This window comes from Electrophorus electricus, chromosome 3, assembly GCF_041902795.1.
Source record: "Electrophorus electricus isolate QZ-2024a chromosome 3, ASM4190279v1, whole genome shotgun sequence".
In the NCBI taxonomy this organism is placed as follows: domain Eukaryota; kingdom Metazoa; phylum Chordata; class Actinopteri; order Gymnotiformes; family Gymnotidae; genus Electrophorus; species Electrophorus electricus.
In genome coordinates, this window is record NC_137499.1 from 10538955 (window position 1) to 10560495 (window position 21541).

At 49.9% G+C, this 21541-nt stretch overlaps 2 protein-coding genes across 4 annotated transcripts; one reads left to right on the plus strand and one right to left on the minus strand.

Moving 5' to 3' along the window:
* Positions 1–1417: 1417 nt before the first annotated feature.
* On the plus strand, positions 1418–14826 carry tmem198ab (transmembrane protein 198ab). Of its 3 annotated transcripts, none has more exons than XM_027004719.3 (5): positions 1418–1693; positions 10432–10704; positions 11447–12028; positions 12531–12730; positions 13029–14826. In XM_027004719.3, exons 2-5 carry the CDS (start codon positions 10536–10538, stop codon positions 13179–13181), a joined length of 1104 nt encoding a protein of 367 aa, XP_026860520.2. In that variant the 5' UTR covers positions 1418–1693; positions 10432–10535; the 3' UTR covers positions 13182–14826. The 3 variants fall into 3 exon arrangements, with proteins under 3 accessions (XP_026860520.2, XP_081566340.1, XP_026860521.2); XM_027004720.3 differs by lacking the exon at positions 1418–1693 and adding an exon at positions 10168–10287; XM_081710214.1 differs by lacking the exon at positions 10432–10704.
* Positions 14827–15301: 475 nt separating this feature from the next.
* Positions 15302–19934, minus strand: desmb (desmin b). Its single transcript, XM_035526297.2, has 9 exons — positions 19265–19934; positions 17991–18051; positions 17735–17830; positions 17227–17388; positions 16931–17056; positions 16611–16831; positions 16292–16335; positions 15794–15882; positions 15302–15415 (listed from the first exon to the last, which is right to left on the minus strand). The coding sequence occupies exons 1-9, from the start codon at positions 19852–19854 to the stop codon at positions 15374–15376; spliced, it is 1431 nt and encodes a 476-aa protein (XP_035382190.1). The 5' UTR covers positions 19855–19934; the 3' UTR covers positions 15302–15373.
* Positions 19935–21541: the final 1607 nt, after the last annotated feature.

Consider the following 21541-nt stretch of genomic DNA (forward strand, 5'->3'; position numbering starts at 1 on the left):
CGTGTCCACGCGGGGCGGAGGCGAGGGTGTGTCCAGCTGTTAAGACTCGTGCCAGGCCGTTCGATGCAAAACGTTTCCTTACCGTGTTAGATAACGCTCGCGATGAGGCTGTACAGGTCAGGGATAAAGGCGGTGGTGATGATGATGATAATGGTGGTGTTCACTTTTGGTCGGGGAAGAATAGTGATCTCAATATTTCACGTTTACTTCATTTGCATGGGATTTACATAAAGCTTGCACACGTCCCACTCTACCGACGCACGCTGCAGGGTCACAGAACTGACGTACAACGGTGCCAAAGCGCCACCGTACGACAGCCGGATGCATCTCCAACGTGATCAGAATATATGCGTGCGTGTGTATTTAATAGAGAGAGAGAGAGAGAGAGAGAGAGAGAGAGATTGATTGATTGATTGATTGATTGATAAACTTTAATCATGTGAGTACCCTGTTTATTTTCAGGTTTATTACCGTGCAGCTGTTAGAACAAAGATTAATTTTTCACGTCTCTCCATTTAAAGATTAGTCAAATATCTGTCGGTCTGTCCGTCTATCAGTCAACCAGCCATCCATCCATTATCCAGCCTGTACCCGTTTCAACCGCAAGGTGGCAGTAGCCGTTTATCCACCATCTGATCCTCTGTGGGGTTTTCCTTGCTCTCACAGACCGAGCTTCAGCGCGCGGGTGTTTGTGCAGAGGCTGAACAATGAGAGCAAACCGTGATCACGAGGCCCAGCGACGTAACGGCCTTCACATCTAAATGCACACATGTAGAGAAAAGCCGATTATCGCAGCGAATAAAAAATAAAACCTTTCCTTATAATAAAGGTGTTTGTAGACCTACATGTGCTGTATTGTCGTGCGTTTAAAGTAGGAATCAATGCGGACGTGTACAATACACGCGAACAGTAAGCTCGCGAGGCGGTTTAGATGGAAATGCCATTACAGTAAAGATATGTTAATGTAATGTACACTTCATACTGCTTTTTAAACAGTTGTAATGGTTTAAACTAGACTTTTAATGGTTTTGAAAGTGATAACCTTTAATTTCATTAGTACGCCTTTTGTTAAAATAACTTTAAAAAAAGACTTAAAATCTGGAGAAGATTTTCTTGGAAAGGAAAGTGCGTGTGATTGTGATGTTTGCGAGCATGTAGAGGCTCTTTGTGAGAACAGACAGGACCTGTGAAAAGGGCGAAGGTCGTTACACGCGCTCGAGCTGAACGCCAGGACATCAGCTGTGGCTCGAGGTGACGAGCAGTCGGTACGTCTTCTGAGCGTGACAGCTCACACACCAACTTCTTCTACGCACCCCGCCTGTTCGAGACAAATGGTACGTCCCAAGCCCGGTGAGGTCACGAGCACGGTACAGTTGCGCGTGGAGGAGATTCATCATGCACGACAGGCCGCCTGCTTCAGTCGCGAGTAGTCGCGCTGGTACGCCTGTGTCCCCGACAGCGCTGCAGGATAACGGACAGAGACCGGAGACACTGACCGACGGCGGCACCGTGCAGCAGTGAGCAGTGAGGAGTGCGGATGCAGCATTACTCTACCGGACAAGTGTTTAGTAGAGGCGAAGATTCCGAGCTCGAGTAGGACGGTACGGCTCGAGTGCTGTTTGTGAGGGATGCGGCCGTTGGATGCGCCAAGCCGGAACGCGCAGGATGTCTTATCCGCCTGTTCACGACCGGAGTGAGTACGCGCACGACCCTCTCGACTCTATTCAGATATGAAAATGTCTGCGGGAATGTATAGCCGCACTGACGCTGCTGCCAGAGTCTGATGGTGCCGGGCTGTGCCGGGCTGTGCCGGGCTGTGCCGGGCTGTGCCGGGCTGTGCCGGGCTGTGCCGGGCTGTGCCGGGCTGTGCTGGGCTCTTGGGTCAGAACCCAGCATCGCTGAGCATGTGCAAATCAGATCAACCCATGAACACGTCATGGCCTAGAATGTTAGTCTACTGTAGCCGCGCGCGTTTATCATATAGCGTCAGTATAATGGACGTTGCGAAGTGTACAGAGCGGGTGTATTTCGCTAAAGTGTCACGAGCGTTAAAGCTTTATGAACTTCTGCTGTCGTCACTGCAACCGCAATACATTTGTCCAATCTCGCGCAGTACCGTAATTGGTTGCGGTAAAGGACTTCCGCGGGCACTGACGTTAAACTAAAGATGATAAAGATGGTACGCTAGACGGGACACGCAATCTTCATGACCTGCTCACTTGCGTTTAAACTGATTCTATGACTCGCGCCGTGTCTTCAGTGCAGGGATCTCACGTTTGTATCCATTTCCCCAAAAGCACTCTGTACCACGTCTCGCTGTGGGCACCGATGGGTTTACGGGGGCTTTGCGGTTATCATCGTCATATGACATTTTAAAAAAAACTCTTCCTGCTTTGCAATGGTACACTGTGGTTTTCTCACGTAAATGTGCTAATGTATTCTAACAACTTCAAGATTTATTGCTGAATATCAGGCACGTGAAAGGCTGCGCAAAAACGTTCTCACCATGAATGTGTCCCATAAATATATCACATGAATATACCATGGCCTACTTATCTTAGAAGTTCGTCTACTTTCTACCTTTGTGCCTTGAGCTTTTATCCCATAATGTCACATTAATTAAATATTAAGAATTCCTGGTAAACGCAAGTTAGCCACATCGTGTTTCAGGATTCTTCCTGTAGACTTTGTTCGATACATCTTCCCATGTGCTGACATCAGCAGTTATACACCTCTTTCCCTTGATTCTGTCTGAGTGAGCATTCTTGTCATGTGAGAGCCTGTGGACGCACTGGGCAAAACAAACAAAAACAAACAGCAAGACATTCTCTCGCTGTCAGCGAACCAGGATAGCACCTCAGATCTCTATCCGCCGATCCACCAACAGCCGATTCAAAACAATAATGTGCTATTGCCACCCTAGCAGTGGTACTCTGTTTCCAAATTAGAAGAGTTATGTTCAGGTATGTTGCGTGACTGTGTTTATATGTGTACGTATGTGACAGTATGTATGTCTGTGTTTTTCTGTGTGTTGCTTAAGCAACGTGACCGTCACACACACACTGCGGTTGGGTTTGTGCTCAGTCTTAAGACTGTACTAGTGACAGACGGTTGCTGTTGGCGTGTGTCAGCCACAGTTGGTCATGGCAGCAGTGGAACAGACACCACACTGGTCCCGACCCCCGGCACACGCTAACGACCATGCCACACAATGGCTCATGGGTACAGTTTGAGTCAGTTAGTCCTGACTGGTGACCCACACACATTCTGACACACACCACCCAGTCATTGCTCACTGCTGGTACTGGAGTTACTAGAAAGTTCAGTTGACTGGTCTTGAAGAACTTCCTGTGCCATGTAAAGGCCATGTGATTAGACTACAATGTCTTGTACTGACTACTACATGCGTATTTGGGTCCTTGAAAAACTATATAAATACAATGCATTATTTATTCTTATCATTATAAGCAGACCAACCTTTTCATACATGGTGAAGCAATGGCTGGGTGGAAGATGCATGCATGTATGTGGAGGTGGAGGTGGGAGGAGAAGATCAGGTCCACAAACTAGCGCAGAACCCCTAAACCAGCACTGTCCCTGTAGTTCATGTAAGGTCGCAGTCACCTGCATGTCAGTCACTACAGTAACATTAAGACCTACTGTACACACTGTGACACTCAAATAAGACCAAAAGTCCAAAACTACAGAAGGATATACATTTAAATTTTTATTTTTTTTTTTTCATATTGGATAGAGTGCATTACGCCTCCCTTAGTAGCCCTGGGCCGCACTGAGCATGCTCGCAGTGACCGTGACCCACAGCGCCACCTACAGTCCCTTTGTTGCTGTTCACTCGGTCAGCACTGTGATTCTGGACAGTGAGGACTCGGCGTACACTGTCTGAACACTGTGTGAAACTGTCGTGTTCATACTTAAACTAAAGAATGACCCGAACAAATATGGAGGATCTGACAATGATTTATGGAGAGACACACACTTGCACACATACATACACACTTGAACACATAAACATGCACGTATACATACATACATACATACATACATACATACATACATACACTGACATATACACACAGGCACACATATACTCTGGTTGGATTATCATCACAGAAGCCCTTTAAATTGGGCATCGTGTAATCAACCAAGAAATGTGGAGTTAAACTCAGTGATCTGTGTAATCCCGCGCACACCAGAGGCTGACCGCGCACACCAGAGACTGATTTGTGTAGTTGTGTGTGGTCATGAGCACGCTGTGAAAAAGAACATCAAATCTTCATTGCCAGCAGCCCCATTCAGCAGGCTTGTACTGACATGATTGCGGATCTTAAGGAATGTGTGTGTGTGTGTGTGTGTGTGTGTGTACACGCATGTCCGTGTGTGGAGGTGTTGGGGGGGGGGGGGGGGGGGGGGATTTATTGGACAGAATACAAGAGGCGTACAGGAGAGCAATGATCTCTGTTAGGTAATAATGACCCTGGAGTGAAACACTCACCACAGCAGAGAAACAGAGAACACCAGAGATGGAAAACCCCATGAGAGAGAGAGGAAATATGCCCACCTTTCTATTCTTTTTACTCTCATCTAAGGGAAGAAATATCTTTATAACAATAGGAAAACTAAAAGAATTCTAATATTTTCTCTCTCTCTCTGGTCTTGTTGATTTTCTTCTTTATTCATTTATTTTCTACATTGAAAGTTCTCTCTCTCTCTTATTTCATTCATTCATTCATTTTCCCAGTGTGGCTTCCTTTTTTATCCCACACACTTATTCCACCTCCACATAGCCCAGGATTCTTCCACTTGACACACACACACCACACACACACACACCACACACACACACACACACACACCACACACACACACACACACACACACACACACACTCTGACTGCGTTTGAGTGGGTGTGAAGTGCTGTCCCAGCCACAGCAGGACAGAGGAAGGGACTGGCCCAGCAGGCCCGGCTGTTTCATAAGGGCCCCGCCAAAAAGACGGGTCCAGTTTATCTAAAAAAGGAAACCCTGCATGTGCTTTATTATGGGATGGATAAATGGAAGAATGAATGGGTGGGTGGAGGGATAAATCCATGGATGGATGAAGGGGATGTACAGGTGGATGCATGGAGTGAAATGTGGAGAAGGATGTGATTGGTGTAGATGAAAGATGTAGGTGGAGGCTGTGATTGACATAGGTGGAGGTGTAGGTGGAGGCTGTGATTGGTGTAGGTGGAGGCCATATGAGGGCAGAGACAGCAGGATGGTGTAGGAAGAGCAGAGTTGGCTGAACAGTGAGAACACAGAGACCCGTTTCCACCCGGTTACGTCTGGATAACAGAAGTGTAAACAAAGCGCATTTAAAATGGACTTCAATCTGAATTCTGAAGGACCATCAGAGTGTGATGTCATTTCATCCATTTTCGTATGAGCTTCCAGGAAGTGTGTGCGTGGGTTAGGGTTAAGGGTTAGGGTTCACTTCAACCTGTGTGAAGGCAGGACATGGGATCATGATGTACAGTCATCACTTAGAGGAGGACCATATCTTTTTGAATAAGAAGAAAAGTTTTCATTTACTTTTATCTAAATAAGATTTAATTCAAGTGTTGGTTATGTTGTACAAAAATTAAAGCTCTTAAATAAACATGAACCTATATTATCTTTACTGGCTTGGAATTTCTAGTTGACAGACTTCAGCCTCTCTTAGCTCTCTGTGATAAAATAGTAGTTTGATTATGTACTGGTGTGGTATGGGGGTAGTTTGACTGTGTGCTAGGGTGATATGGGGGTAATTTAAACCTGTACTGGGGTGCTTGAACACTCCATGTTCTTTCTGTTGGTCAAATTAGTCAGAAACTAACAAATTTCCAGATATGACGCATGCTTCGTTATCAACGGTTCGACCAACATGAAGCGTAGACACACAGTCTGTACTGTAGGTGGCTTATCTCATAGTTAGTCCATGTTGGGTCTGGATGAATAATGGTGTCGTGAGTACGGCAAGCCCACAGACGGAGTCTTGATGCCAGGTGGGAGGTGACAGCTTGCAGGGGGTGGAGGAGGTGACCATGTATCTCTGAGCCTCAGTGTGTCTGTCATGTAGTCATTTACCACTCCTCCATCTGCACTTACTGCATGACACACACGCACACCGTAGCTACACACACACACACACACACACCGCAGATACACACGCGCGCACACACCGCAGATACAAACGCGCACACACCGCAGATACACACGCACGCATGCGCGCACACGCACACACCGCAGATACACACATGCACACACCGCAGATGCACACGCACGCATGCACACGCACACACCGCAGATACACGCACACACCGCAGACGCACACACCGCAGATACACGCACACACCGCAGATACACGCACACACCGCAGATACACGCGCACGCATGCGCACACACACACGCACACACTGCAGATACACGCACACACCGCAGATACACGCACACACCGCAGATACACGCACACACCGCAGATACACGCGCACGCATGCGCACACACACACGCACACACTGCAGATGCACGCGCACACCGCAGATGCGCGCGCGCACACCGCAGATATGCATGCAAACCGTAGATACGCGCGCACACCACAGATACGTGCACACCGCAGATACACACGCGCGCACACCGCAGATACACACGCGCGCACACCGCAGATACACACGGGCGCACACCGCAGATACACACGCGCAGACGCGCACACCGCAGATACACGCACGCAGACGCGCACACCGCAGATACACGCAGACCGCAGATACACGCAGACCGCAGACCGCAGATACACGCAGACCGCAGACCGCAGATACACGCAGACCGCAGACACGCACGCACGCAGACCGCAGATACGCACGCACGCAGCAGATACGCACGCACGCAGCAGATACGTACGCACGCACGCACGCAGCAGATACGTACGCACGCACGCACGCAGCAGATACGTACGTGCACGCACACAGCAGATACGTACACGCAGACACGCACGCATGCAGACACACAGCAGATACGTACACACACGCACGCACGCAGACACGCAAACCGCAGATACGCACGCAGACACGCAAACCGCAGATACGCACGCAGACACGCACGCACGCACGCAGACACGCACGCACGCACGCAAACCGCAGATACGCACGCACGCAAACCGCAGATACGCACGCACGCACGCAAACCGCAGATACGCACGCACGCACGCAGCAGATACGTACGCACGCACGCACGCAGCAGATACGCACGCAGCAGATACGCACGCACGCAGCAGATACATACACGCGCACGCACGCAGCAGATACATACACACGCACACACCGCAAACACGCGCACACACGCAGACGCACACCGCTGATACACGCGCACACGCAGACACGCACGCCGCTGATACACGCGCAGACACGCACGCCGCTGATACACGCGCAGACACGCACGCCGCTGATACACGCGCAGACACACGCACGCCGCAGACACACGCACGCCGCAGACACACGCACGCCGCAGACACACGCACGCCGCAGACACACGCACGCCGCAGACACGCAGACCGCAGACACACACGTAGACACGCAGACCGCAGACACACACGTAGACACGCAGACCGCAGACACACACGTAGACACGCAAACCGCAGACACACACGCAGACACGCAAACCGCAGACACGCAAACCGCAGACACGCGCACACACACACCCGCAGACACGCAAACCGCAGACACACACGCAAACCGCAGACACACACGCAAACCGCAGACACACACGCAGACACGCAAACCGCAGACACGCAAACCGCAGACACGCAAACCGCAGACGCGCAAACCGCAGACGCGCAAACCGCAGATACACGCACGCAGACGCGCAAACCGCAGATACACGCACGCAGACGCGCAAACCGCAGATACACAGCAGATACATACACACACACACAGCAGATACATACACCTCAGACACATGCATTTACAGCATTTAGCAGACACTCTTATCCAGAGCGACTTACAAAAGTGCTTTGTCATTTACTCATAGAATACATCCTAGTACAGTACAGTAGGTTAGAATCAGACATACCAATGAACTAGAATACTGTAGAATACAGGGATGAATGCTGATACCTACAAGTACTAAATACATAAGGTCTCTCTTAAACAAGGATAAGTGCTATAAACAATAAGTGCTGGAGTTTGTTAAACAACATAAGCAATACCCTACAATAAGTACTAAATTAGTCAGTCAATATGGTAGCAGTGTCAGTTGTCCTTTAAATATTCTGCAAATAGATGCATACACACACACACACCGCAGATACACATCGCAGATACATACACCATTCTCCAACCCTTACCCCAGTATCCCTCTGTGTTACTCTAGTACAGAATCAAACTAGACTCCTGGCCAGATAACTGGACACTTACTTGTTCGACACTGAGCATTCCTGCATGCGTGCGTGCATTCAGATGCAGATTTTCCTTTTCTTTCTATTCTTTTCCTTCTCAGCCTCCCTGAGGGTGAACACGGGCCCTGGTTAAGACTCCTAGGTAAGGCTCATCCTGTGCTGTAGTAGCTCAGTGGTGCAGGTACCGGACTACTAACTACTAAGGTTGCTGGTTCAAGTCCCAGTGCTGCCTAGTTGCCACTGTTGGGCCCCTGAGCAAGACCCTTAACCCTCAGTTACTCAAGATGTACTCAGTCAGAAGTTGTCATAAAAAAGGCAGATGAATGTGTTAAATGTAAATTCTGAAGAGGTAAAAACCAGAGATATGGAAGAATCAGAAAGCAGGAAAGCCTGAAGAGGGTCAGGGGAGGGTGAGACCAGGTGGCACATTAGGTTACCGTGGTTACCAGTGCTGTCCGGTCTGAGAGGTCAGATTAACATGGCTGGGAGTTGGAGTTTGTTCTTTGCTTATATTATTTATTCTCCCATCTCAGTGTCTCTTAGTGCCCCATCTGCTTTTAATTAAATACTTTACTCCCATTTACATGAATGAACCGCACACACACACACATACACACACATACATACATGCATACATACACACACACACACACACAGTCACGTGTAACTTGGAAAATGCCAGACGCAGTGACCACGTGTGGCCTGAGCAAAATGAACAGGCTATTCCCTGTCAGGATGGAGGAGTGTGACTCAGTGTGTGTAGATGCGCGTGTAGGTGTAGGTGTGTGTGTATGTGCGTGTATGCGGGAGACTCGTGTCTCAGCCAGGAAGTTAGTTTGTTACGCTGCTGCAAGCCTCATAAAGAGGCACACAAACCACTGGGAGCTGGCAGGGTTCCTGATTGGCTGCCTGGCTGTTGCTATGGGGGCTGAGCCACCCTCCTATTGGCCTATTTAGTTCTGGCCCGTAGGAGCCAAGGAGAGCGTCGTGTGGTTGTTATGGTCACAGACAGGAAGTAGGAGGTTGTTTTTCTTGAGGGACTGAATACAGTCTCGGTTTGGACAGCAACAGTACATCTGTCCACTCCTCTGAGAAAGAGGGAGAGAGGAGGAGAGAGAGAAAAGGAGAGGAGGGGAAGGAAACAAACTCAGTTTCTCCCGAGGCATGACGAAAACTTAACTGATACCCACAAACACACATGCAAACACAGAGATCAGTGGTCTTGGCGTAATGTAAATTTTGTCTGATTTATGAATCCACAGACGTTGATGATTTTTTGTGGGTCACTGAACAGATGTCCATTTACAGTGTTTGTTAGATGGCTTGAGAGAGTTTTCTCCTCAGCCTGGTGCATCTCTCTCTCTCTCTCTCTGCCCTGCGTGTGTGCTAAACCCTGATTCATGTAGAGATTGCTGCAAAGACCGTTGTTCCCTGAGCGTGTTGTACTTGGCTAAACTTTGGCATTTTTTCGCATGAGCCAGAATGACAGAATAAAGCAGATCTCAGATCAGTGGCGTGGTTTCTCTCGCCCAGCTGCATGAGGGCGTATTCAGCAATCACACTGTGTCTAAACAGACAGTAAAGGGAGAGAGCTCGGGGATGGGGGGGGGGGGTGGCCTCTCAGTGTGTGGGTGTGGCTTTTAGCGTCACATGACTCCAGGAGTCTTATGTGACCCAGAAAGCTACAGAATGAGATTTTAATAAGTAAAGGGTGCGTGTGTGTGCGTGTGTGTGTGCGTGTGTGTGTGCGTGTGTGTGTGCGTGTGTGTGTGCGTGTGTGTGTGTGTGTGTGTGTGTGTGTGTGTGTGTGTGTGTGTGTGTGTGTGTAAGAAGGACACTCATGGACTCTGGCATCTTACTCGTGGGTTTGCAGATTTGCCATCTTTAAACCTTTCATTCTGTTGCATTTGTCTTTAGCCCTTTACTGTCCATCAGGATGTCCCTGCTTCAAAGGTATTTTTTAATGTACTTCTGTTCACAGATATTTCTGCTGTTGCATTTTCAGGTAGATCCATGTGGACAGGAGGTGTTCCCTGATCTCCAGGTCCCTCCGTGTCCCTCACCAGCTCTCTCCTGGCCTCCTCGTACTGGTGTTAGTCTGCGTCCATCATGACGTCCACGCTGCAGACATTAGCCATTAAGCTGGCTCTTCCCCCACGAGAGGTGGGGCCAGAGCCATTGGCTCCCTGTGCTGAGGGGGCAGGGCATGGGTATGAGGCGGTGCCGTCAGTGGTGTGCTCCATGTGCTGTCTGTTTGGGATCATCTATTGCTTCTTTGGTGAGTGTGCCCTGTCTGACCTTAGATGCTTAACTGACCATTAGGTCGCAGTATTTAGGACGCTGGAAACGTCACGCAAAAATGTCGGCCCGAGGAACCTGCTGCTCAGTGGAGAGACCTCTTGTGACGGCCTCACTACTGTCTAGCCTCCACCCTCAGGCTGACGTAGCACACCAGGTGGCTGATGGGCTCATTCTGTCCCTCACTGTGCACACATCCACGACGCTTTCGCTCGGCTCCAGAAATCACTGCCTTCACACTAAACTTGCCGCCCTCTTACTTAAGATCCAATGCCAGGTGTTTTTTCCGCTGCTCTCTGTTCCAGGAGGCGGGCGTGGGGGCGGGGCGGGGCGGGCGTGGGGGCGGGGCTCTCTGCCCACAGACACTCCACCATCATCACTAGCTTCTCTCCTTTCATGCTTTCTTCTCTCCTATTTCACTCACATTTTTACTCATTTATCCCATTTCCTGCATCTCAATGTCTTACTCACTCTCTCTCTCTCTCTCTCTCTCTCTCTCTCTCACTCTAGGGGTTAGGGCATAGGGGAGATGGATGGTTAGGGGTCAGGGTTTAGGGTAGATGGTGGGGTTTTTTGGAGGGGGCTGGAGCAGCTGAGTACAAGTTTTGATTTAATGACCTAACAGATTTGTCTGTTTGTCTTTCTCTGTCTTGTTTTGAGTATAACAAGCTAATAAAAGAGTTGACGAGCTGTGCGCGCGTGCGTGTGCATGTACTTCGCAGGCTACCGCTGCTTCAAGGCCGTCCTCTTCCTGACGGGTCTGATGTTCGGCTCGGTCATCATCTTCCTGCTGTGCTACAAGGAGCGCGTGCTGGACACGCAGCTGAGCGTGGAGGCCAGTGTGGGCATCGGCCTGGGCATCGGCACGCTGTGCGGCCTGGTCACCATGCTGGTGCGCAGCGTGGGCCTCTTCATGGTGGGTCTGCTGCTAGGCCTCCTGGTGGGCGTGGGCACGCTGGCGGGCATGGAGGAGCTGTCGTCGGCGCCGCCGCGCTCCGTGTGGGTGCCGCTGGGCGTCTTGCTGGGTCTGGGCATGGTTTTCGCCGTGCTGACGCTACAGTGGCAGCGCTGCTTCACCACGCTCTCCACGGCCGTGTTCGGCGCCGCCGTCATTACCGTGGCCGCCGACTACTTTGTGGAGATGTTCGCGCTCGTGCGCTACGTCTACGAGCGGGTCAAGGCTGCGCCGGGCCAGCCACAGTGTTGGGTCACGTGGGCGGTGCTGGGAGCTTGGCCCGCCCTCGCCCTGCTGGGCGTGCTAGTGCAGTGGAGGGTGACCGCCGAGGGCTACTCCCACACAAAAGGTGAGAGGGCGTGGATATGTGGGCGGGGTTAGGGGTTAGGATTAGGGTTCGTGTTAGGAGTAGGGGTAGGGTTAGGGTAAGGGTTAGGGTTGGGGGTTAGGGGTAGGGTTAAGGTTTAGGGTTAGATGCTAGTTTGGAGGAGGTTAGAGTGTGCGATAGAGGAGGGGTGTTTGAGGGGACAGTGGATTTATGAAGGTGAGTAAGTCAGTATGAATGAGTTGGAGTGCGCGCGCGTGTGCGTGCGTGCGTGTGTGAGCTCGGCTGTAACACGGCATGTCACAGAACAGATCAGACGCTCTCTGTCTGATTATTAAAACAGATCAGACCCTCACTGACTGGTTAGTATAGTATACAGTAAGCACCTATGGAATACATGGAAACAAATTATTTGTAATTTTAATGTGTGATTTCTCTGTTTGTGCTAAATACATTTTAAAATTGATCAGAATGTCAGTAAATTGCTAAATTGCTCTCGCTCTCTCGCTCTCTCTCCGTGCGTTAGTCATGTTGAGTCGTCAGCAGCGCCGGGTTCAGCTAATGCGTATCCGGCAGAAGGAGGAGAGGAGGGAGAACAGCCGTAAGAAGAGGCGGAGTCAGCAAGCCCAGCACCACGCCCACTCAGGCAAAGCCACGCACCCTGAACCCGCCTATCGCAGGAAGCCCAACCCAGTGCGCCGCTACGATGGGGACGTCCTCTCTCCGGTGAGGGGCGTGCATGCACACACACACTGAGAAGCACACTGGTGAACACACAGAAGAGACTCACTCATCCACCTTTCTCTTGCTCTCTCTCTATCTCTCTCTCTCTCTCTCTCTCTCTCTCTCTCTCTCTCTCTCTCTCTCTCTCTCTCTCTCTCTCTCTCTCTCTCTCTCTCACAAATACATACATGTCAGGAAAACATATGGTGCGGTTGTGTTATTTGACTCTATCTTTAGTTTAGTTTTGTTTCCCTGTTGCTTTGCTCTGATCTGTAATCCTGATGTCCTCTCCTTGAACCAGAGCTACATCCAGAGTTTCCGGGACAGGCAGGTGGATGGGCGTGCATATCCCAACGCCAGGCTCTCTGGCCCACATGCCATCGTGGACGTGGACTATAACTGCGGTTCTACTGTCCCACTCACATCCGGGGCAGAACCCAACCTCCGAGTGTGACCTTGTCCATGTACACAGACAGACAGACTCACCTATATGCATGCACACGCTTACACACACACACACACACACACACACACACACACACACACACACACACACACACACACACACACACACACAAAAACTCACACTCACTATTCTCCTGGTGCTGTACCTGATTTGCCTGTGCAGAAGACATGAATTTAAAAATACACAGGTATAAACCAACATTGTGTCAGTGATGTTATGAAGAAATACATCGTGTCAGTCAAGGTATTACACTATATAAAGGTAAGCCACCAGTCTGAGCATGCTAGGGACCTAGGGTGCATTTAAGACACACACACACACACACACACACACACACACACACACACACACACACACACAAATGCTGAACACGTGTCTGATAGTGGTGCTGTTCTTCAGACATGTTTCATGTAATAAGGTGACGAACTTTTGTTGACTTAGTCTGGGCCCAGATGATCCCTTCGTGTGAGGATCCCTCTCTGGGTGCTGAATCTTTCTGACATTAAGCTCACTGCCCTGTGAGACCAACCCATGCCTCTTCTCATTGTAAATCTCCTGCAAGTGGATGTCTGTATTGTTGCATTGTTGCCCTTGACTGTACCAAATAGCTGGTGGGGGGGTGCATTGGGGTGTCTCAGGAGAATCTGCTCCTGGGTTTTGTCTAAGGAGGGTACAGTGGAGAGAGCCATATTACTGCAGCGAATCCGCACCGCCGTCTGAGCGCACAGACCGGAGAGAACGGCATCATGCGGAATAGCGGCCAAAGAACAGCAAAGAAAGGAGATACTCAGGGACAGCCAGAACAACATAAACTGTCAAAAAACAAAACACAAACCCACGTCCGACCCGAGGACCGGCTGCAGGGGCTGAGGGCCACCATGTGTTCGAGCTGAAGACTGTTATTGGGTTGTTTTGTTTTTTTGGGGGGTGGGGGGAGTGTGTTTTGTTTTTTGTTTTCTTTTTATTGCAAAACCTCCTACAGTCATGCCGCCCCCCCCCCCCCCCCCCCCCCCACGGAGCCATTTGTGTGTGACAAACCCGTCACAACAGTTCACGTATTTCTTTGTTTTTAGCAGCCTTTCAGCAGTGCCATGTTCCACCGTGTTCATGCCAGCGTCTGCTGCGGCATCACTCTGCCAGAGCGGGCATCGCGCCGGGAGACTCCCGCCAGATCGTGACGGTGTTCCACAGCCAGCGAAGCCGGACTTGCGTAACAGCACCACAGTGCTCTCTGCCCACCATTGTCTCCCTTGGTCAGCGCCAGAACAGAGTGGGCCGTGCCCAGCCTAAGGCACATTTAGCACGCTTGTTTCCACACGTTACCTTTTTTTTCTGTTGGACTGATTTTTTTTTTGATGTTTGTTGTTTTATTTATAGGCCTCTGAGTCCCTGACTAAATTAATGTGTTTATTTATTTATTTGGTTCATTTGTTGAGATGTTTATGTACTGTTTCCTGTCTAATAGTGCAGTCAGGTTGCAAATAAATGGATCCACAACTCTGATCAGGTCCTAAAACTAATGACAATCTAATATTATTTTATTATTATTATTATTATTATTATTATTATTATTATTAAGATTATGCATGTGTTTGTACGGGACTGGATATTATGGTAAAATATGTGATTCCAACATTTGTCTCATGTTTTTTTATTTTGTAGTGCTTTGATATTGATACACACTAAAGACACCCCCCCCCCCCACACACACACACACACACACACACAAAAAGAGGTGGACAGGTAAACTGGCTGATTGACATGTCTGGTTTATTCTGATGCCTTCCTAGCAGTGTGGTCTTCACACACATCTTGGCTGTGCAATCGTGCTCCACCCCTCTCCACCTCCACCTCCACCTCCCTTTAACCCTTTACCTACGTGACAGCCCCTCCTGCGTCGGTTCACCTCAGTTCACCCCCTTTTCTTTTCCCCAGTGCCGCCCTGCTCTCTGCCTCTGACCAGAGAGGGTCTACAGGGGGCGCTCTCACATGAACCCCTTACGAAATGTGTTTATCTTTTGAAACAATGGCATGAACGTCTCCGCTCAGGTAGACGCAGTGTGATGAAGAAAAGCTGTGTTTGGAGTGAGGAAGAAGCACAGCATATGAAGGCTTATCCTAAAGCTTTTATTAAAACTCATCTGGTGTTTGTGTTTTCTGGGAAGCGCCTCCTTTTGCGTCTACATTATGTCCTCCTGGTGTTGTGTAGATTCACTCACCACCTACAGGGGGCAAAAGAGAGCAGCTTTGACCTAGAGATTGATGCATTTAAGTGGTTTGTGGGATATCTAATGCTGTGGTCTGTGGAGAGCTGTTCGGTTTGATGTCTGAAACCACACTGTCGTTTCCAGTGTTGGCTTAGTTTCCAGCTTCCTCCCTCTCTGTGTACTGGGGTAGTGAGGGTTGCAGGTTACTGGGAGAACATAATTCATTTCAGAATGGGGCTGGGTATGTGGGTGTGTGGGTGTGTGTGTGGGTGGAAGAATTTCTAGTTTTTCTTGCAAGTCTCCACATGTGTGACATGATCTCCGTTACGCTGGCAGTTATTCAGGGTGGGGTGTGTGTGTGTGTGTGTGTGTGTGTGCGCGCGCGCGCACTACCTCTCCATCACGGGTCTCGATGGTCTTAATGAGGACAGTTTTCTTTGAATGCATTTCAGAAGCCCTTTGCTGCTGTTCTGGACTGGTCTCTGTAAAAGTCACGTGCCAGTGAAAGCAACAGTCAGGAATCTGCAAAGCCTTTCTGTTTACATTCCAGTCCTGCAATTCTCTGATTCAGTTCTGAAGATTTACAAACATCTTTTCAATACAGCCATCTGTCCCACAGTCATTTGAATTTTAGTCCAGAGTTAACAGTCAATACAACAATCCATTAAAGCGCTGTTAAAACTGTTATTGGTTATTGATTCGTGCGTTTGGAGCTCTTTTGAAGATCTGTGACTTTCAGCCCTACAAGACATACAGGATCTCACATTGGGCTTTGTGTCTTTGGTTTAGTTGTTCATGACACGTAGCCAACAGCGCCCTCACGTGGTGTGTGTTAACATTGTTGAGCTGCAAAACAAAGCAATTTGGAGTGGAATGTTTTGTTATGTTTACCTCTAAAGCTGATGGTGGAATACGCCTGCATGGGCAGCGCAATCCTGTCCGAAGAAAAAGTGGATGAGAACTGGTGGAATTACACCACAGAAAGCCAAATAGTGCTAAACCGAGAATACATCAGGAAATGTGTCGTGCTTTTGAGTTAAGGAGCTGGAAAGATTGTCAACCTGCAGGAACAGTATGGAGAACACGAAGCGCACACCTAAAGCTGAAGGGCACACATCTATAAACACTAACGGTGAGGTCGTATGCTTTTTGTATAATTTCTTTATGAACGCTCGTGCATCGTCCATTAAGGTTTGGAAGATAAACGTACCTGCTCTCCTCTCCTTCCAGGAGCTTCCTGTAGGTAGCGATCTCCACATCGAGGGCCATCTTCACGTTGAGCAGGTCCTGGTACTCACGGAGGTGACGTGCCATCTCGTCCTTCATGTTGCCGATCTCGGCCTCGAGGCGCGCGATGGTTTCCTGGAAGCCTGCAGCTTCACGACCGTGCCGGTCCTCCATGTCTCTCATCTGTCTCATCAGAGACTCGTTCTGAAGAGTCAAAGACGAGATGAGGGTTAGACACGGGGGTGGTGAGGCTGGCCACGTGCCGGGTGTAGAGGGCACACGTATTGATGAGGTGGTGCGTACCGTGCCCTTGAGGGAGTCGATCTCACAGGTATACGACTGGATCTGGTGTCTGTACTCCATGGTCTCCAGCTTGGCCTGCTTGAGAGCTTCGTTGTTCTTGCTGACCGCTTGGTTCAGGTCTGAAACCTGTCAGTCAAATGGGACACAGCTGAGGGCTTCATGGGTGTCTCTCGGCACACTACCAAGACTCACAAAAAAGCTCCTGTTTGATGGAACGTGAGACCTAAATGTTGTATTTTCTTAGGTGTTTAGTGTTTCTGTCTCCCCTCTGTCAGTCTGGGACATTGTCATGTCACCTTGGACTTGTACCAGTCTTCTGCTTCGGCGATGTTCTTGGCAGCGATGGTCTCGTACTGGGCACGAATGTCCCTCAGAGCACCGGTCAGGTCGGGCTTGGAGAGATCCATCTGGATCTGCACCTGGGTCTCCTGCATTTGGGCTTGCAACTCCCGAATCTCCTAAAAACAGAGAGGGGGGAAGGTGTGTGTGTGTGTGTGTGTGTGTGTGTGTGTGTGTGTGTGTGTGTGTGTGTGTGTGTGTGTGTGCTAATAACCCATGTATGCCATGGTGATAATGAGGAACATGTCAGGCTCTCTAACACATGCGCATGTGTACATTTAGTCCATTAACAGCAGCCTGTCACGCTGCTTTTGAGAGCAGCTGTCATTTCCAGGAACAGATCACAGTCCTATAATTAAGCATTGAGAATCACGTGCATCACACACTGCTAGGAAGTGTGTGTGTGTGTGTGTGTGTGTGTGTGTGTGTGTGTGTGTGTGTGTGTGTGTGTGCGTGCGTGTGTACCTCTTCATGGATCTTCTTGAGGAAGGCGATTTCCTCTTGCAGAGTCTCAATGCGCCTCTCTAGGTCCAGGCGTGCCAGCGTAGCTGCGTCCACGTCCTGGTGTGACATTTAGTCAGAAAAATCTGATCATTTTGCAGTGCACTATAATAACAACAACCACAATGTTCAAATAAATAATGATGTCAGCAGACAAACAAGAGGAGATAATGTTCTGTCGTGCGTTTAAGAGTGAGGTGGGTGTGGGGGGGGATCTCACAGCTCGGAATGCAGCCAGACTGTTCTCTGCCTCCTCTCTCTGGACGATCTCCTCCTGAAGTCTGCACAGATAGCAAGCCACGATTTATGAAAGCCGCCTCGTTCCTACCCTTTTATAGAGGCAGACACCCTCGTCCTCGCTCACTCACACACGCGCACACACACACACGTTACCCTCCTACGCCAGGCAGGAAGAAAGCTGAGGTCATGTAAACTGCATGCGCTTTATTGCATACTAGGGTTAACTCTAACTCCTAACCCTTGGCCCTGAACCCTAACCCTTAACCCCTTTCCTATAACCCCTAACCCTTCCTCCTGAAGCACTCCTCATAATGAGGAGGAGCGGAGGAGAGCAATCAGGCCTACCTCACCTCACCTCACCTCAATACAGCAGTAGTCAGGCCTACACACACACCCTCACCTCACCTTACCTCAGCACAGCAGTAGTCAGGCCTACACACACACCCTCACCTCACCTCACCTCAGTACTGCAGTAGTTAGGCCTACACACACATCCCTCACCTCACCTCATACCACAGTAGCTGCAGTGTGTGGTACTGCCACATGATGGTGCTAACCCTTGTCCTTAGCGGCCTATCGTAGCGTCGCTGAGCTGTGACAGCTGACCCTTCAGGGCTGCCTGAACATTGGATGTCTCCACCCAGCACTGTGTCATCATGGGACCAATGCTGCTTCTAAATATAGTGCTGTCTTTAGCCCCAGCAACCAAACACTCCATGAAAATCACAGCACGATGATACATGTATTACACACAAACACACACATTACATCTGTGGGCTTTCTCATGACTGCTTTACAGACCATCATACAAAAATAACTTTGGATGTGATAAGCTTGTGTCTGTAATAACTCATGAGCCGCTGTTCTTGTAAAAGTAATACAGTTTTACGTGGTGCAGTAGTTCGCAGCCCCAGTGAGAGTGTGTGGTATCACAGCCCCAGGTACTGGTTTAGAAGGAGCAGGACTTTCTATGTGTGTGTCACCCCTGCTGTGTCAGTGTTGGGGAAACAGGGGGGGTGTGTCTGTGAATGCCAACATCTCTTATCATCTACATAGAAACATGATGTCTGTACACAAACATACATTCATATGGCACACAAACACTCACGCTCACACACAGAACACATTCTCTCTTTCACATGTATAAACCCAGACTTCCTTATTAAACCCCATTTACTGAACAGGTCAAAGATCAATGTCTCAGCCATGCATTTTCCCTCCCTCGTCCCGCCAACTGGCCATGCCTTCCTGTACCTCAGTTTGAGCTTCTGCAGGTCATCGGCCAGGTTGTCCCGCTCTACCTCCACGCGGGACCTCTGGTTGGTCACGACCTCCACCTGCCGGCGGAGTTCACGCATCTCTTCCTCGTAGAGGTCTGCGATGCGGGTGGGCTCGCGGCCCCTCAGCCGCTCCACTTCCACACTCAGCGCCTGGTTCTGCTGCTCCAGGAAGCGCACCTTCTCGATGTAGCTGGCAAAGCGGTCGTTCAGGTGCTGCAGCTCAGCCTTCTCGTTGGTGCGCGTGTGCAGGAACTCCTGGTTGAGGGCATCGGCCAAGGTGAAGTCCAGCGTCTCCCCCAGGCCGGCGGAGCAGGAGCGCGGGACGGCGGAGGCCAGGTTGGGCACGCTGAAGGAGGAGGCCCGGTAGCTCCCGAAGCCTGGTGAGGCCGAGGATGTCTTGGAGACCTCATAGACGCGGGAACTAACGCGAGAGCCGCCAGCCGAGCCGCCCAGAGAGCTGTGGGCGAAGGCAGCGCGAGACATGGGCGGCGTGGCGAAACCCGGACCGCCAAACGTGCGGCGGTACGAGGAGGATTGGGAGGAGGCGTACGAGGAGCGGCTCATCTCGGCAGGGAAGGGCTGGCCTCACACACGAGCACACACTTCCCAGAGGAGACAGACAGGAGTGAGGGGAGGACCAGCTCAGCGGGGGTATTAGTAGAAGGCAAACCCCCTCCCCAAGAGTGCTTGGACTGACCCGCCCCAAACTGACCCATCCCCTCTCAACCCATTCTCCTCTACTTCTCTCTCCCTTCCTCAGCCCAGATTCCTCTCTGTAGCCCTTATCAACTCCTCCTTGCTTTTTCCATTTTCCATTCTCTCTCTCTCCCTCTCTCTCTCCCTCTCTCTTCAGCTGTTCCTTGTTCGTAGTCAGGTATGTGTGTATTCCAGTGCTGTAAAGAAGAGCCTACCAGCATTGAATTCAGACAGGAACAACTTTCCTTACACAGGCTCATATGTGTTTTAGCATCTGCCCCATAAATCACAACATCCCAAACTATTCTGGTATGGTGAGGATTAGGGAATTATGTGATGTCATAACCCATAATCCAGGGTAAATTGTCTACAATAATAAATTGTCTTCTATATGGACAAAAAGTGTCTGTATCTTCTAATGCTTTTTTCCTTATTCCCTTACAAGGGTTGCATGCCCTATTAAAGTGACTGCCACTGGCAGAAAGCTGCATTTGTTTTGTAAGGAGCAGGAGTGACTGTCATTCTCATGGCTTGACATCACACTCCATAGAGGTGCTGATTGCCTCTCCACCACCGACCTCACGTTGCTGGGACGTAGCTGCAGTCGAACAAGCCACTTGGGACCAGACGTCGGTCTGACTTGCCTTAAAAAGGAAAGGCATGAGCCAGAAAAGAGGACCTCGAGATGGCTGCAGTGTCTCCATGACGACTAGTAGTCGCAGGACTCAGCCTCCACTTACGGAAACACGGAAATCCACGTCTCTGCTATGGATGATGACCTAACAACCTAATGACCTAATGACCTACGAACAGCAGAGCCTCAGGGGTCAAATGAAGCTTCGGGACAAAGCCTGGGGAGTGTGGGTCAGACTGATGGTGCGGTCCTTGGGTCTGGTGTGGTCAGACTGATGGTGGGGTCTGTGGGTCTGCTGGGGTCAGACTCGTGGTGCGGTCTGTGGGTCTGGTGGGGTCAGACTCATGGTGGGATCTGTGGGTCTGGTGTGGGTCAAACTGATGGTGGGGTCCGTGGGTCTGGTATGGGCAGACTCACGGTGGGGTCTGTGGGTCTGGTGTGGTCAGACTCATGGTGGGATCTGTGGGTGTGGTGTAGCTGCTCTCCTCACATCTGTTTGTTGGGGAAACACAGTAGATGCTACTGGCGAAGTGTAATGATCAAATAAGGGAGATGTAGAGCTGGAACAGCTCATAGGCGGTAATCTGTTTACAGTCGGCCATATTTAAAGCCTTAGAATTCCACCATCACAAAAACTTCTCTGGAAATACTCAAGCAGGAGATCAGAGGTGACAGAGGATATAAACTCTCTCTCTCCCTCTCTTCCCCCTCTCTTCTCTCTCTCTCTCTCTCTCTCTTCTCTTCCATATCCTCCTCTCTCATCTCTATATAAGGTAGAACAATTCTCTAACGCTTAGCTTATGGGCATACGGTGGAGGTCTTGGTGAGAAATAAAGCTATATGCCAAAATGCTTATAAATAATAACAGTGGATGTGAACTTCCAAAGAACCAGGCGACACTTGATCATCCTGACAGAACAG